At 42.5% G+C, this 14,988-nt stretch overlaps 1 protein-coding gene across 2 annotated transcripts in view; it reads right to left on the minus strand.

Moving 5' to 3' along the window:
• The window catches only part of LOC119177855 (acidic mammalian chitinase), a 126,110-nt gene that overhangs the window by 12,156 nt on the left and 98,966 nt on the right, over positions 1-14,988 (minus strand). Inside the window, exons 8-10 of one of the 2 annotated variants that reach the window (XM_075887389.1) lie at positions 13,547-13,717; positions 11,508-11,627; positions 2,230-2,350 (exon numbers count right to left, since the gene is read on the minus strand). In XM_075887389.1, the coding sequence (XP_075743504.1) occupies positions 2,230-2,350; positions 11,508-11,627; positions 13,547-13,717 (412 nt within the window). Of the gene's footprint in view, positions 1-1,851; positions 2,351-11,507; positions 11,628-13,546; positions 13,718-14,988 lie in introns of those variants that run through there. The other variant, XM_075887390.1, reaches the window with a different exon arrangement.

The raw sequence follows: 14,988 nt of genomic DNA on the forward strand, positions 1-14,988 counted from the left end.
GAGCCCTTTGTTATACTACCTAGAGCCCTGTAATACACTAGCAGCATGAGAATTTTAATCAGCCGTACTTATCAAAAAATGAATTGTCATACCTCTTTATTATAAAGGGTCGCAAGAAAGCCTATACAGCAGCCGAAACAAAGTATCCAACTTGTTAAGATAGGCTTAGTGCATTTTAATGTTTCACAATGCTAATATATCAGGGATTAAAAGTTAATAATCGCTTCGTGGGTTTTACGTGCCAAAGCCACGATAATATTGGAGATACGTCGTATAGTGAGGGACTCTGAAATAATTTTATCATTTGGTTGATTTGCCTGTCTTGCTGGTTTGTTATAGTTTATGACGTTTGTTGTAACTGCCTATCGCAGCCTATGTAGCACTTCCTCCGTTTTGACAATAGCCGCATCACGCTGCGGTATTTCGATTGCGTAATTTAAAGAAAACGTTTTTTTCCTCATCTATAGATATCGTCCACGTCATTTTTCTGTTTAAATATGATACTTCGGTATGATTCTTCCTAAACATTATTACAATATTGTATTACCTATTTTAGGTTACTAAGATTGGAGAATCAGTGGCCGGAAAGCAAAAAGGTAGTAACTGGACCAGAAAGTAAGTAACAGCAGCAGTTACTACCTATTGTATTTAAGTTACTAACTCTCTAATAACGTAGGTGGTTAACAGATGAGCAAAGGTTAGTAATGCTTCAAGAAAGGTAGTAAGCACTGCGGTTACTATCTATTTGCTAGCAGTCGCTACCTCTTTACTGCCCTTTTTTAAGGCTGTACGTACTGTAAATGCTAACGATCTCTCAGGGTATTGCACATTCACACTGCGATTCTACTGTTCCGCAAAACATGATCCTTTGCTGAGCCCACCGTCCTATAACTCTCTGTTGATGGAGTAGCGGTAAAGGGCGCATTTCGAAGAATTTCTGGTGTGAGAATCGGTGCTAAAGCGCGTTCACACTTGGCCTCGAAAAGAGCCAAAACAGCAAAAATTACCGCGAATCCACTCGCTTCGCCCCAAAGCGGCCAGAGTACCACGCCCTTAGGCTAAAAAAAACCATTCCAAGACATGAATTTTGTGGTTTGACGTTGAAAAATAGCCATAATTGGCTTATGCTGTGGCCTTACAAGACGATTGGGTAATTGTGGCTTGGGATCTCCCGCTATATATAGGTGCAATAACTTGTCGTAAGTAATCCAGTGAGCAAGCAGAAAGTCTCATGAATGGTACCGCTAACGCTATGGTATTTTTGAGTTGTTTGACTTTCAGTGAAACAGTTAGCCGCAACTATGCTGCAGCATTCGAGCGAGGCTGTGCACTACAAACAAGCAAATATCTACTTCAATGAAAAATTGTGTAACTTACTCATTTTAGACTTTTTTTTTAAATGCGAGTTGTGAACTTGGAATTCTCTTGAGGAGGATTTTTGTCGCGTCAAACAAAAGCTGGATCTTTACTTTGGGCAACAATAATAAAAGCAGAACGCAGTCTTACGTTCGCGTACAAGAACGCAAAGACGCTTGAGCATTTTAATGACTAATAATGACTATAAAGCCCGCAAATGAATTATCCAGTAACGCCTGTAAGAGACCGAAGTTTCACACCTATCTCTTCAGTATAGGTTTTGTGCTGTTATCTGTCGTACAAATAGCAGCATGCGCATCTGATTTGTCTCGGAATTTTATACCGTATTGAATGTGCTGCGTTATAGACTTTAATCATGAAAACCAAACACTGCTTGTCGGCCTTCGTAATGTTTGAATCTGTTGAATACTTGTTACACGTTACGGTTTTTCGAAGAGTACTTTCGCACACGCAGAAAAAAAGATGAACGCAGTATTCATTTTTTAAACGTCAAATATTTATTTAACGTTGCTTGTTTTCTTTTCTATAGGTATAAAAAGTATATCTGATTGAATGCTATCTACGCCTTCACAAAGCACGCTGTTTTGAATTGTCAAACTTTTATTTCTATGCTAGTGCTTGCTTTCTTATTATGAATCTAAGATACTTGCTCGTATTGCATTCTTGATTATGTTTGAGCACTTAACGTCTAAACTTCAGGCTGTGGTGTACCTCAAACACAACAAGGGAGCAAGTTTGGATCTACCAAACCGAAGCTTGCACCAAGCGGCATCATGTAGGTATCCTTATAAAAAAAGAGTTGTTAGAACTTTTAATAATGGAATTCAATGCCCTGTGCGCTGCTGTCATCACCTTGAAGTAATATCGCCTTCTGGAGCGGAAAAGTGCCGTTGCCGCAGTTTCCTTTCCAGTCGTCAGAGTTCAAGCTGGAGGTTATTGTGCCTCCGTATCCATTGTCCATAATCCATTTGGCCTGTTGGAAAAGAATGCGAAAGGAGCTTCCATTCAATATACGTTTCAGCCTTACCTCAGCAGTCATGAACCTTCCATGTACGACGTTGTTCACAACAACTCGTGCTATTTGCATTGCGCCAGTAAAACAACCGAACTAAGTGTTTGTTTAGGGCTAAACACTTAAAACGTCAAGCGGGTGCTCGGCGGTCATATGCTGTCGAGCGCTCTGATCGTGGTTCGACATCGTCGCTTGGCGTAAGGCCGGCAAAACTGTAGAGAGCATAGCTATCGGCGCTTGCTCCAAGCCGTGTTCTTCCTCTCCTTATCTGAGTGCATTCATTATGATAAGTGTGGAACACCTAATAACGACGTATGAAAATAGAAAAAAAACAAGGAAGCATGAAATAGAAAGAAAGAGAAGGGGGGGATATGATGAAAGTAGAAACAATACAAAAAGAAAGGAATTGGTAAATATATAGTAAGTAACGTTTAGAAATAAATAAAGGAAACCAGAAAATGTGAAATATACAGAACAAGAGAAGAAAAGCTGAAAAAAAATTGCCCGAACCTAGATGTTACACTGTAAATATCGTCGAAAAACGATAGCCTTGCACCTGGATAGAGTGAACAAAACGTTTCTTTGATGTTATGCACAAAAAAATCGGTGAATGGTATTCTGCCGGCACTGCTTTAGAGTGCCTCGATCGTGTTGATTTGTGGGGTTTAACGTCCCAAAACCACCATATGATTATGAGAAACGCCGTAGTGGAGGGCTCCGGAAATTTTGACCACCTGGGGTTCTTTAACGTGCACCCAAATCTGAGCACACGGGCCTCGACATTTCCGCCTCCATCGGAAATGCAGCCGCCGCAGCCGGGATTTGAACCCGCTGCCTCGATCGTGTGGCGGAGGCGAACGAGCGCATTGAGGCACGTTAAAGACAAGCGCCATCTGGCAGTTATCTTCGAAAACGAAGGCATGCAGCCTGCGTAAAAAGATGCGCGCCAGTCTCGGAAGAGATAAGGTGTAGAACGCCAAGCGACGGGCAGGTGCCACCAGCGTGACGTCGTAGCAAAACCTTGTAAACGCCTTTTTAAGCATCGCGTTGCACTGGCAGCGCAGCACGATTAAACGCTACATTCCTTAAAGTTACTTTTGTGTGCCTCTTCAAATACAAAGGCAGACATAGAAAACATCGAAGCGTTGTTGTGACACGTCAGACATGTGCAATCATTGCTTTTTAATTGACAATCGCACTACTAAGAATGCTAAACCTTGAGCGATATTGGTGGGTGCAGCGGATGGGGTTGGCTGTTTGGGGCGGTTTGAGGTATCATTTGGGTGTACAAACAAACAAACAAACAAACAGACAAACAAACAGACAAACAAACAGACAAACAAACAGACAAACAGACAGACAGACAGACAGACAGACAGACCAAATTTTCCGTCGAAGGCCCACAAGAAAGACTATCGTCTTTAAAAACTGATGAAAAAAATCGCAGCGGCTTGGTGCAGGATATTGTAGTGCGAGCTGCGGACGGATCGATGGACGAACCACGGATGAACAAACCACCCACAGATCAACGGGCAAATACGGATAAATGGATAGGCATACTACCTACGGATGGACATAAGAACGGATTAGAGAGCGAGTGATCTCACCTGAATCATGTGCGAGTGCACTGCAGCGAAACAACTCCCTAGTAGCTTCGAGGCCTTCTCCAGTGCGCGAGCTGTGTACCGTGTGACATCAATGCTCCTCGCACTTGCACTGAACTACTCATCCTAAGCCAAGCGAAATAGCTCAACTTAGGTCAGTGTACCTTACGCTACAAATATAATGAAGGTTGACAAGTTCCGCTTTTTTTTAGGCTGGTCATCCCTAACGCGATGCTGCCTTAATTTATTGTTTGGCATTACGGACGCAAGAACATTAAATATCACAAAAAATCACAAGGTGTTCATAACTAGTCATTTTGCCTAATATGCGGAGAAAAGAGGTGTTTCATACATTTTCCTTAACAAAACAGAGAAATTATGTTAAAATCAACGCAACAATCACTCGATCAAGAAGCAACCGAATCATTTCCGTAACGCCGGGCTGTTTACAAACTTTGCTAGGGCCCTGTCAATCTCTCAAAACGGTCCTATGAAGTAGCAATGAAGTGAGTTTACTAAATCTGCCTATTTGCCAAAAAAATTCACTGCCCCCAAGTTTTCAGTATATGTCCAGTACAGCGGTGGTACAGATGTTTCTTGCAAGCTGCAACAGCGTGCTCTCTCTGTCTCTTTTTTTTTTGTCCTGATGAAACCGCTGCAAGCTATGCAGGGAAGAAGGGAGAGTGGAGGAAAACGTGGCACCTTCACCTTGTGCCTCTTCACCTTGTGTAATTTTGTCTGTCTCTCAGTCTCTGTGTGTTTGTGTGTGCGTGCGTGCGCGTGCGCGCGCGCGCGCGTGTGTGTGTGTGTGTGTGTGTGTGTGTGTAAGCGCGGGTGTTTTAAATGTGAAGCAATCCCTAGTAAATTTCGGCCACTTTGACCGTATCTATCTATCTATCTATCTATTTATCTATCTATCTATCTATTTATCTATCTATCCGCATACGACGTTTAGCTCTCCTTACTGTTTCGAAAATTGGTACGGCAGAACATTACTGTATGACGAGCGCAAGTGACTAGTCATAACATGAAAATCATCATATGGTTCTTATGAATGTCATGATTTGTATTTATTCGCCTTGCTGCTCTTGTGGTGGTTTTGTTGACATGACATGTTGCAAAACTGGTACGGTATGACGTAAATAGATGGCGAACATAAGTGACAGACCATAACGTAGAAACTATGACACGCATGTCATGCAACACATGACTACATTATACGCCTATAAGGTGCTCACAGCCATTTCATTACCTCTGCATATATGAAATTAGGTGTTACGTGTGTCGAATGGATGACGAAGGTATACGACTGGTGCAAACGTAGAAGTTATGACAAGCAGTGTCATGTAAAACATGACTACATGTTTTGTTCATTGAAAACTCGCAGCCGTTTTGCTAGCTCCACATGTACCAAATTTGGTATCACGCGACGTGAATATACGACAAAAGTAAATGGACCCGGCTAAACATTATGATCATGACATGCATGTCATGCTAAACATGAATGCCTGCTACGCTCGTAACGTGCTCGCGGCCGTCTCGCTAGCTTCAAATATACCGGATTCGTATTAGGCAAGGTGAATAGACGACGAACGTGTATATATTTCCTCTTTTTTTTTCTTCTTCCCTTGCCTACGGTTTTTTTATGCGACCCTGTTTTCTTTATATTATTGTGCCACTAATCGCTCTTGTGTTGCACTTCTTTTATAATTAGTTGGTGTTTCCATTGTATCACAATTTGTGCTATGTTGTATTCAACTATTGTATGTGCCCTCCTGCTATGATCTCTTTGGAATTGGCAGTATTTACAAATAAAATGAATAAATATGACTGGTGAAAACATCATAATCTTGACATGGAAGTCATGTACGACATAACTTGCGTCAGTCTCGTAACGTTGTGCTGATTTTAGATTACTTATCAACCTTCCTTATTCATACTTACCATATCCTCGATTCTCGCTGTACGTGGGATCTGGCAATTTTTATTGCGTGGCTTTTCAGCATAATTGCGCGCGTGGACAGCTCACGGCCTTTGATGCCGACCCCACCAGGCCTTACTGAAGAGTGAGCACGCCATGCTCAAATCGGCCATTGGCGGATACTAGGCCTCAGACGTAGAGACTTTGAGGCTGTAGCGTCAATAATCCAGTGATTAGAAATCAATTTTAGAGTTGAAGTCCGTAGGTTGCAATTTGGATACGTTAAAGAACCCCAGGTGGTCAAAGTTTTCGGAACCCTCCACTACGGCGTCTCTCATAATCATGTGGTGATTTTGGGACGTTAAACACCACATATCAATCAATCCCACTAGACCCCATCACTGATCCACCCCTTCAACAACAATAAGGCCGATACTGTTGAGAAGTATCCAATATGAAATGCAAGATGGTCGTGTACTTGTATTCAGGTGCGTGTTGAAGAACCATAGATTTTCCCACTTTGTCCATCCCTTGTTACTACGTGACCGCCTATAGTTCCATCTTTGCAAACTGCCCAGTACTTCGTCATCGCAAGCATCCCGCTACGACCCATCACCGATCCATCACTTACTTCACCAACCATAAAGCCGTTCTAATGAAGGGAGCACGTAAGTGACGTATAGCTACCACATTCCAATAATAAAATTTGTCGTAGAAATATATGCACTGCTTGTCACTTGTTTGATGATGTAGTGGGGGATATTCGTGGGTGGTTCACAGTTTAGGTGTGGGTCAAAATTTTTATTATATGAAACAAAAGTACTACACTACTTTATCATACACCAAAATGCAGGTTATTGAATGGTTTTTAACATACAAAACAAATGTTTTACCTAAACACTGCACACAAGAAATGAAAAAATCTGAAAATAAGAACTTATGAACTTAGAGAAAAAAACACAAAAAAGTTTGAAAAAGTGTAAACACAGAAAGTTTCAACAGAAATAAAATTCTTTGAGAATATACAAAATGTGGCATAATGCTTTCTTTCTTCATCGTAAAAGTTTGGTGTGGCTAGGAGTAACGGTTTTTTTGTGTGAGCCCTTTGGCACTAGGTACCAGCACTTGCACACGTGCCTAGGTTGGCGTTGCACGACGCGTTTGCCACTCGCCGAAGCAGTTCCGGATTGAGGTGAAACACAGGTGAACTTGGCACGCGTCACAAAAAACGTTTCTTTTGAGCTCGACTTTGGTGCGTTCGTAGCACAACTTGCAGTTCTTACGTTTTTGGACTTTTTGTGGTTTGTGGTCCGCATGTTTTGGAGTTGGCGGTAGCGGAGATCGAGCTTGTTTGCCATCAAAGCCAAAAATTTGCTCAAGAAGCTCTTCTCTGAAGGCCAGATGATCATACCCGGCTTTTCGACCGAGCTCAGGGATATCCGGGTGTGATGCACATGTGATTGAAAAAGCACAAAACTGTTCACGCAGGCAATGTCGATGCAATGAAAAATTAACGTCTTCCACCACCGCACACTTCGCATCAACACGTTGCAGTAACCAATCGTTTGATCCGACTTGTCTACTCCCAACATTCTAGAGTTGTATTCGTCAATCAGCAATGGCTTGGGCACTGATACTTCAGTCCAGGTGTTACCACTCCGCACTCGTCTTTTTGCAACAACTTTCTTGTTGGCAGTGTGGATGGTACTGATCATATTTACAACGTGCCAATCTTTCCACTGAAGGTAAAGGATGTTGTCATCTCGCATCCATCGAATGTCTCCACGTTTGGCTTTTTGTTCCCAACGTGGCTCCTTCAGTTCTTTTGGAAATCTTCGGCGATCTTTGCGCGTTGTTCCACAAGCCAATGTTTTATGGTCAAGGAGGTAATCAAAGAGGTGCGTCAAAGTGAAAAAATTGTCCATAAAAATTTTGTATCCCTGATCAAAGTATGAGGAACACAGATCGCACACTACATCAAAAGCCAAGCCATGAGGCCCCTTATGCAAACGGCGGCCAGTGTAGACACTGAACTGCACAGTGTATCCTGTGTCAGGGTCAGCTAGCACCCACTGCTTGTATCCCCATTTAGTCGCCTTATCTTTTAGTTATTGACGAATTCAAAACCTCCCTTTTGATTTTACCATGCGCTCGTCCACGGAGAGATCTCGAAGAGCTGTGCTGACACTTGGTTGATGTGCTCAAGAAGCCACCACATGTATCGCAGCTTTCCTTTTGACGGTTGGTTCGGATCATCCAAGTCCGCAATTTGGAGGAGCGCTAGCAAAGCGATAAATCGCTTTCGTGGCATGATGCGTCGTGCAAGGAGACCACTATAAAGACTTCCTACGTTCCAGTAAAGTTTAAGTCCTGGAACCTTCACAATCCCCATGTAAATCACCAGCCCAATGAACTTCAACAGTTCACTGGGGATGACTTCCACCCACGAATCATCTGGCCGAAAGTGCGTCGGTCTTTCAAGAATGCGGGTCCACGCATACTTGTTTGTGTTTTCGCAAATCATTGCAACAACTTCCGCAGAAACAAAACAGAAGAAAGAAATCCAGGGCTGTCAAAAACTTCTTTGTCCCGCTTCTCATGGCCATGGCGACGTCATTGCCCAGGTAGACACCGGGCTGTCTTCCTGGCGAAAATTCACTCCGCTTCTGCACTGGTGGCAGGAGATCACCACCATAGGTGGTTGACATCCTAGCGAACAGATATAAATTAGCGAGAACATATACCGAGTTCACATAGCTACTCGAGAGCCAAGTGAAAGCGAAACCAACACTGACCTTTCAGCCCCGCTTGAAGTTCCCGGCTGATCATCCCCTGAATCCTCCCTTGCGGTAAAATCTGAGCTCGTAACTTCACATTCCCAGTCATCACTGCCGCTTTCATCGCTAAAATCTACTGTGGAAGCCGAAGATACGCGAGGCGGAACCGTTTTTTTATCGCGCTTGCGCGCGAGCACGACGCCATGTTTATTACTGTCGACGCCGCCGCGGTGTCAAAAAAAAAATATCTGACGCGTCGCCGCCTGGCGATAAAAAAGCAAAATTTACAAAATAAAAAACTATAGGTATCAAACACTCTCACAGATGGCGGCAGGTATTCCATTGAGCAAAAATTTTTATTCTGGAGGCGTGCGAAACCATCGATCACATGGGATCGACGGCCTATGGGCGCGGTCCTGAAAGAGTTAAGAATTCATTCTGCAATCAAGGCCGGGAGCTTCGCTATAATATTTCGCACATGTGTTATCAAGAACCTCAACTACCAATCAGTGGCTTTTTCTGGCCGTGACCAAGAAGTGTTGCAAGACTCCTTTAAAGGGGCTGAGAGGTAAGCAGGAAGAGCTATTAGATTGTAGTAGAAATTAAATTAGCAAGAAATATATTGACATATTCGAGCATTTGTTTCACGTTGTGACCAAGACTAGTTTTTTTAAATCATGCTGCGCGGAAGGCACAGCACTGTCACAACAAAAGCTAAAAGAGCGGCTTTTCAGAGCCTTCCCAAACACTCTTTGGGTAACTACTGCAAGCACGCTTGCTCGAAACCCACTAGGGCATTATTATTAAAATTTTTTTGGATAGTAGGCCGGCATTCTCCATTTAATTTATTGTAATTCGTTTGGAAAGCGTGGTATCCGCTGGACACTTGCAAGGAATGTTGCGCCAGTTCTTCATGCAGTGGCTGACGATAATGAAGAATTACAGCTTAAGTGGGTATGTGCCAGAGTTGATAGGGAAACAAAAACAAGCTTTTGTAATAACACGATTGATTTCCCTACATCAAGCCTACCCAAGGCAAGTTTGCGAAAAAGTCATAAGCATCGACGTAGCTCATTGGTAGACCACTGGGCGCCAGCCCAGTGGACTCGGGCTTGAGCCCCACTGCGTCGTTAGTATTAGGTTTTTTTTTTTAATTTAGCGCGATGTAATTATGGAAACCAGCGGCGGCAGACAACTGCGCGTGACCCGAGTTGTGACCTCATAACAGCTTTCACTGAAAAATTGCTTTGTGGGATAGCCAAGCAGAAGAGCGGTAAAGATGGGTCATAGAATATGAAGTGATTCACTATGCTGAACGTGGTCACGTAGTCTGATGCTGTAATGCGTGCCTGTGACTAAATTTAGACTATGTCAAGTATTATCCAGCCCCACCCAATTCTGCACTGCTTACGACTTGTAAAGACCAGCTTGGTGAAAGGCGGCGCTGCCGTATAGCGGCCGCCAGTGGACCAAGACGAGCTGTGGCGTATGCGCGCGGTGTGCGTGCATCCGGAGTCAACCACCGCACTCGTACACGAACCACCCACGCACTCGCTGTTTGCAACATGTGTGCATACGAGTTCATATTCGTTGCACATGAAAAAACTTTGAACACAAATGTTTCTGGCGTTTTCCTAAAAACGATTCCCGGACCATACTCAATGACTGATAGGATTTCCTTTGCACTGAAAAAAAGGGCACCTAAAATATTCGTTGTTAGTCTTTTAATTATTCTACTCAGCTGAACAGAACTATGTCGAAATGTTTACAAATTATATTGTAGAACTCGGTCTCGAAAAGTGAAATAGATTAATGAAAGGTATACTTCGCGAACAGTTTCAATTTAGTCTTGTTTCAGGATGCGGCTTCACCACGGGTTGGTGATGTGCATGCACAATACAAAGGAAGTACAGCAAACTTTTAGCCACTTATTGGCCTGTCTTGGTCACCTCCTTAGATGTGACACCTGATACAGCGTTATGGTGAACGACAATGCCAGCTTGACTGAGTGTGTTAACGACACGATTTCTTGTACCTGCCTGACTGAATACGAATTGCCTCTTGTATTGATGCATGTGTAAAAAGTAACCTCGAAGTTGTGGCCTGACGATGTACTAAGTTATATGGAAACGTTTTTAAGTTTTCGAAATGTGGTTTTCATATTTTGTGTTTTGCCATGTTCATTTTTACAACAAAAACAGGCCCAAGATAATGGTAAATACTTTCTAACAATGGTAAAAAGTATAGAAAGAACACGAAGCAAACAAATTATGTCCATTAAGAACACAATTCGAGGTGCTACTTTGAAATAATCTGAGGCGTGCATGCTCGGGTATTGATCGCAAACGGTAATGTCACTGACATAGAGTACTTGAAACATTAGTCGCTATAGCATGCACCTAATCGTCGCCTTGTCGCAACTATTACGTCGAGTGCTGGTGGTGCAGATGGTGGAATTTTCGTTGTCAAAGTCAATTTTACACTTAAGAGAACAACTGGAAAATTTAGCAATCTGAAAACATGTTCATATAGTGAGTAATAAAGTAGAGTCCATCAATGAACGCTGATCGCCACAGGCCTGATGTTCTCTAGTTGTTTTCTATCATTTGCAGCCCTGCCGAATGAGGAGATGGATCAGAATGCATACTTTTCTTTCAGCTTAACTAGCTATCGCAAGTGTGTTCTTGTGCATTGGCTTTTTGTTCGTGAATGTGTGCTCAATGAAGAAATAAACGTGAAGCACAACCATGCAGAAAAATTTTCAAAGAACACGACTCAGAGAGAAGGCATATGCTACCGTATAGCAAGATACTAGCCTTGAGTGCGACGCTCTCCTGGTCATCGTAGCTCACCCACAACTTTTTTTTGTGGAGATACGGGACCTTTGATTCGGCATCATACTCTCTCTGTGCGCCATCCTTCAGCAGTGCACACACCTGAAAGTAAATTAGATTGCGTTGAGTGCATCGTCAGTCACAGATCACAACGCAATAGTAAAAAGAGGCACTGTTCGCACACATTCTTTACACCGAGCAGTGCATTATTGTCCTTTTCACAAAAGAGGAAGCTAGGAACAAAACAATATAACGTTGTTCAATAGTAGTCAAACACACCAACACAAATCCTAGGTGGCCAGAAAGCAGCCAATGAAAAAAAAAACTCAGCTGTTGCAGAGACAACCTAAATATATTTCTATACGTATAAACTAAATATGAACTCAACCACATGCAGGCCGTCAACGTAGCCGACTTTCATTTACAAGATTGCATCACAATGCACGTAAATTATATTTTTTTGTAATAAAGTTGTTGAAGGGTAGTATAGTATGCATATGTATATTGAAGGCTTCATTGTTTTGTGTGTGCTTTACTTTAGCAACGCCTAGCTCCGTTTCAAAGCGGCTCTTGAGCGCCCACTTTGCCGGGTTGGCTAAGTCGTTAAGCTTGTTGTTTCAAATCATGGTATGACGAAGGAAGCAGTTTCTCAACACAAAATATTATGATAAGCGAACGAGGATTGCAGCTGAGAGTGATAATTAGGAGAATGACACGAGAAAGCCTTAGGAAGCACCGATTGAAGCAATAATGCACAAGGTAAAAGTACTGTTCCCGGAAGCAGCACAACATGAACGAGAGAGGCATCGCCACAGCCGACAAATACATTCAAGTTTGTGTCGAATCAATTGTCTTACCTATCAATAAAAAACATACCTGCGCTCAAATATACTCTTACTGAGCAGGATAATTGTGTATGCCTTTTTCTTTTTGTTTGTGTCTCTTTTTCAGCGTATGCTTTTTCCTCGTTGTGGTATAAGTTAATATTCCATGTCACCAATACAGCCAGTGACCAGCCAAGGCGTTTTTTTGGGGAAAAGGGTACTTGTTGAACGCATTTAGAAACGCCTATTTTCATTTTTTATTGTTGGCAAAACATCAGGGACACCCCCCCCTTCCTCTCCTTTTCTTTCAGATTGCAGGCCTGCTCTATAGGATAATATCCTGTAGTCCTATACATTCTTTGCACTGATATTAATTATGAGGCTGTACCCTACCCACAATCTAGCTTTTTTTTTATAGTAAGCGAACAAAACGACTACGCCACGGCTTATCACTGTAGGTATATTGGCACTTGTACTATAATAGCTGTTCTTTTTAGAACGGTTGAGCGCCTTGGGAAACCCCTATTTTTAATAGTGGTTTTCGGCAAAGTATCCTGCTTTATGCAAACTTCGAAAAGGCGGCAGCCCCTCACCCCCCTTTTTGTGATTACAGGCCCCTCGCGTCTTTCTGACTATAGGTGTTCTTTTTTGTATAGCAAATCCCCGTCTGTGCATTCCATAAACAGTGGCAGTGCGCCGAACTTCGAAAGGAAGAACAGTCACAACTCTGTATTAAATGTCCACCGTCGTCATCCCGCTTCTACGCTTCATGCTTGATGGCATCAAACCTGCTCTGTCTAAACATTTTATCGACAGGTGTACTGCACCTGTACATATATATTAATCATAAGGGTGTACCATAGCCGCATTCTAACATTTATAGTAAGTGAACAAAACACTTACGCCACCACATATCACTGGGAGTATATTGACACTTGTCAGTATAAAAGCTGTTCTTTGTAGCTCTATCTTCGCGCCTGTAATTTTCTGTTCAATCGGTACGCTACTTCAGCCAATGCCAAGGAAGACCTTTGCACCTAGTAAGAGCAAAACCCCTCATTACCTCATCAAGTTACATTAAAAACGGAAACAGGATGTACACAGGCTGAAGGCAACACAATTAGCAGATCCCAAAGCTGGCTTCACTTGTAGGGGGCGCTACATGAGTGCCAAAAAAGAAAGAAAAGCAACGCTCACCTCTGCAAAAGACAAAAAGCCGTTGCCATGCTTGCCGTGTCTAGTGGCCAAAGAACCAACCTTCCACTGCGAAGGGTTCACGAGTACCCAGGAAAGACCGAATGTGGGTATTCCGACCATGATTTTTGATTTTGGAATGCCCAGTTGGGCCCACAAGTTGGCGCTAGAAGCCTGTGAAGAAAAAACACGTGTCAACGAAACTGAGAGTACAAGAAAGCTTTCACCTCGCTTTTTCATGAAGGCATTGAGTGCATCGTAACGTGAAACTTGCATGCAAATGCACAAAAAACAACGAGTACTCGTCAACCGCTGCATACAAATACACATAGGTGCAATCTGAAGCCTGTCGTCACGTTTACAAAACATCGAGAATAGTGCTGAACAAGGAGAGTTACATGTCAGCCAGCTTATCCTCGTGGCAGCATCAAAGGAATTTGGCATTTTTTTTTTCATGTAAAAGAAATTGTTCTATTTACAAGCTTCTCAATATCACTAATTCATATATTGAAGAATTAAGCTGAATACTAATGCCACCTAGTAGTGGGCTATGACCTAACTCACTTCCTTTTCTTAGCTCTCCTAATACGAAGCATATCTTAGCGAACTTCGGTGACTTTGACGGTATCTATCTATCTATCTATCTATCTATCTATCTATCTATCTATCTATCTATCTATCTATCTATCTATCTATCTATCTATCTATCTGCCTACGACTTTTCGCTCTCCTGGCCGTTTAGATAATGGTATGAATAGCAGAGTTGGTATGGCATAGCATGACTGTATTTCGAACATAAGTGACTAGCCATAATAGAAAAATCATGACACGCATGTCCTGAATGTCATGATTATTATTTATGCTCTTCTTTTGTGATGAATTTGTTCACATGACATGTTGTAAAACTGGTATGATATGACATGACTGCATGGCTATCACAAGCGACAGACCGTAACATGAAGATCATGACATGCGTTCCGTGTAACAACATGTCTACATGCTACGTTCATGACGCGCTCGCGGCCGTTCCGCTAGCTTCGCATATACCAAATTTGGTATTACAGAACGTGAATAGATGACGAAGGTATGTGACTGTTGCAAACATGATAATCATGAAATGCGTGCCATGTCACAACATGACTACATGCTGTGCTCATGATGCGCTTGCAGTCATTTTGCTAGCTTCACCTAAACCAAATTAGTATTACGTGACGTGAATGAATGATAAATGTAAATGACAGGTCCAAGCATAATCATGATATGCGTGTGATGTAAAACATGAGTACATGCTTCGCTGATAGCGCGCTCACGGCCGTTTCGCTAGCTCCACGTATACGAAGTTCGGTATCAGGTGACATGAATAGATGACGAATGTAAATGACGCGTTCAAACATGATAATCATGCCATGAAAGTCATCTGTGGCATAATTTGCCTCCGCTTTGTA

This window comes from Rhipicephalus microplus, chromosome 1 (assembly GCF_043290135.1).
Source record: "Rhipicephalus microplus isolate Deutch F79 chromosome 1, USDA_Rmic, whole genome shotgun sequence".
Taxonomy (NCBI): domain Eukaryota; kingdom Metazoa; phylum Arthropoda; class Arachnida; order Ixodida; family Ixodidae; genus Rhipicephalus; species Rhipicephalus microplus.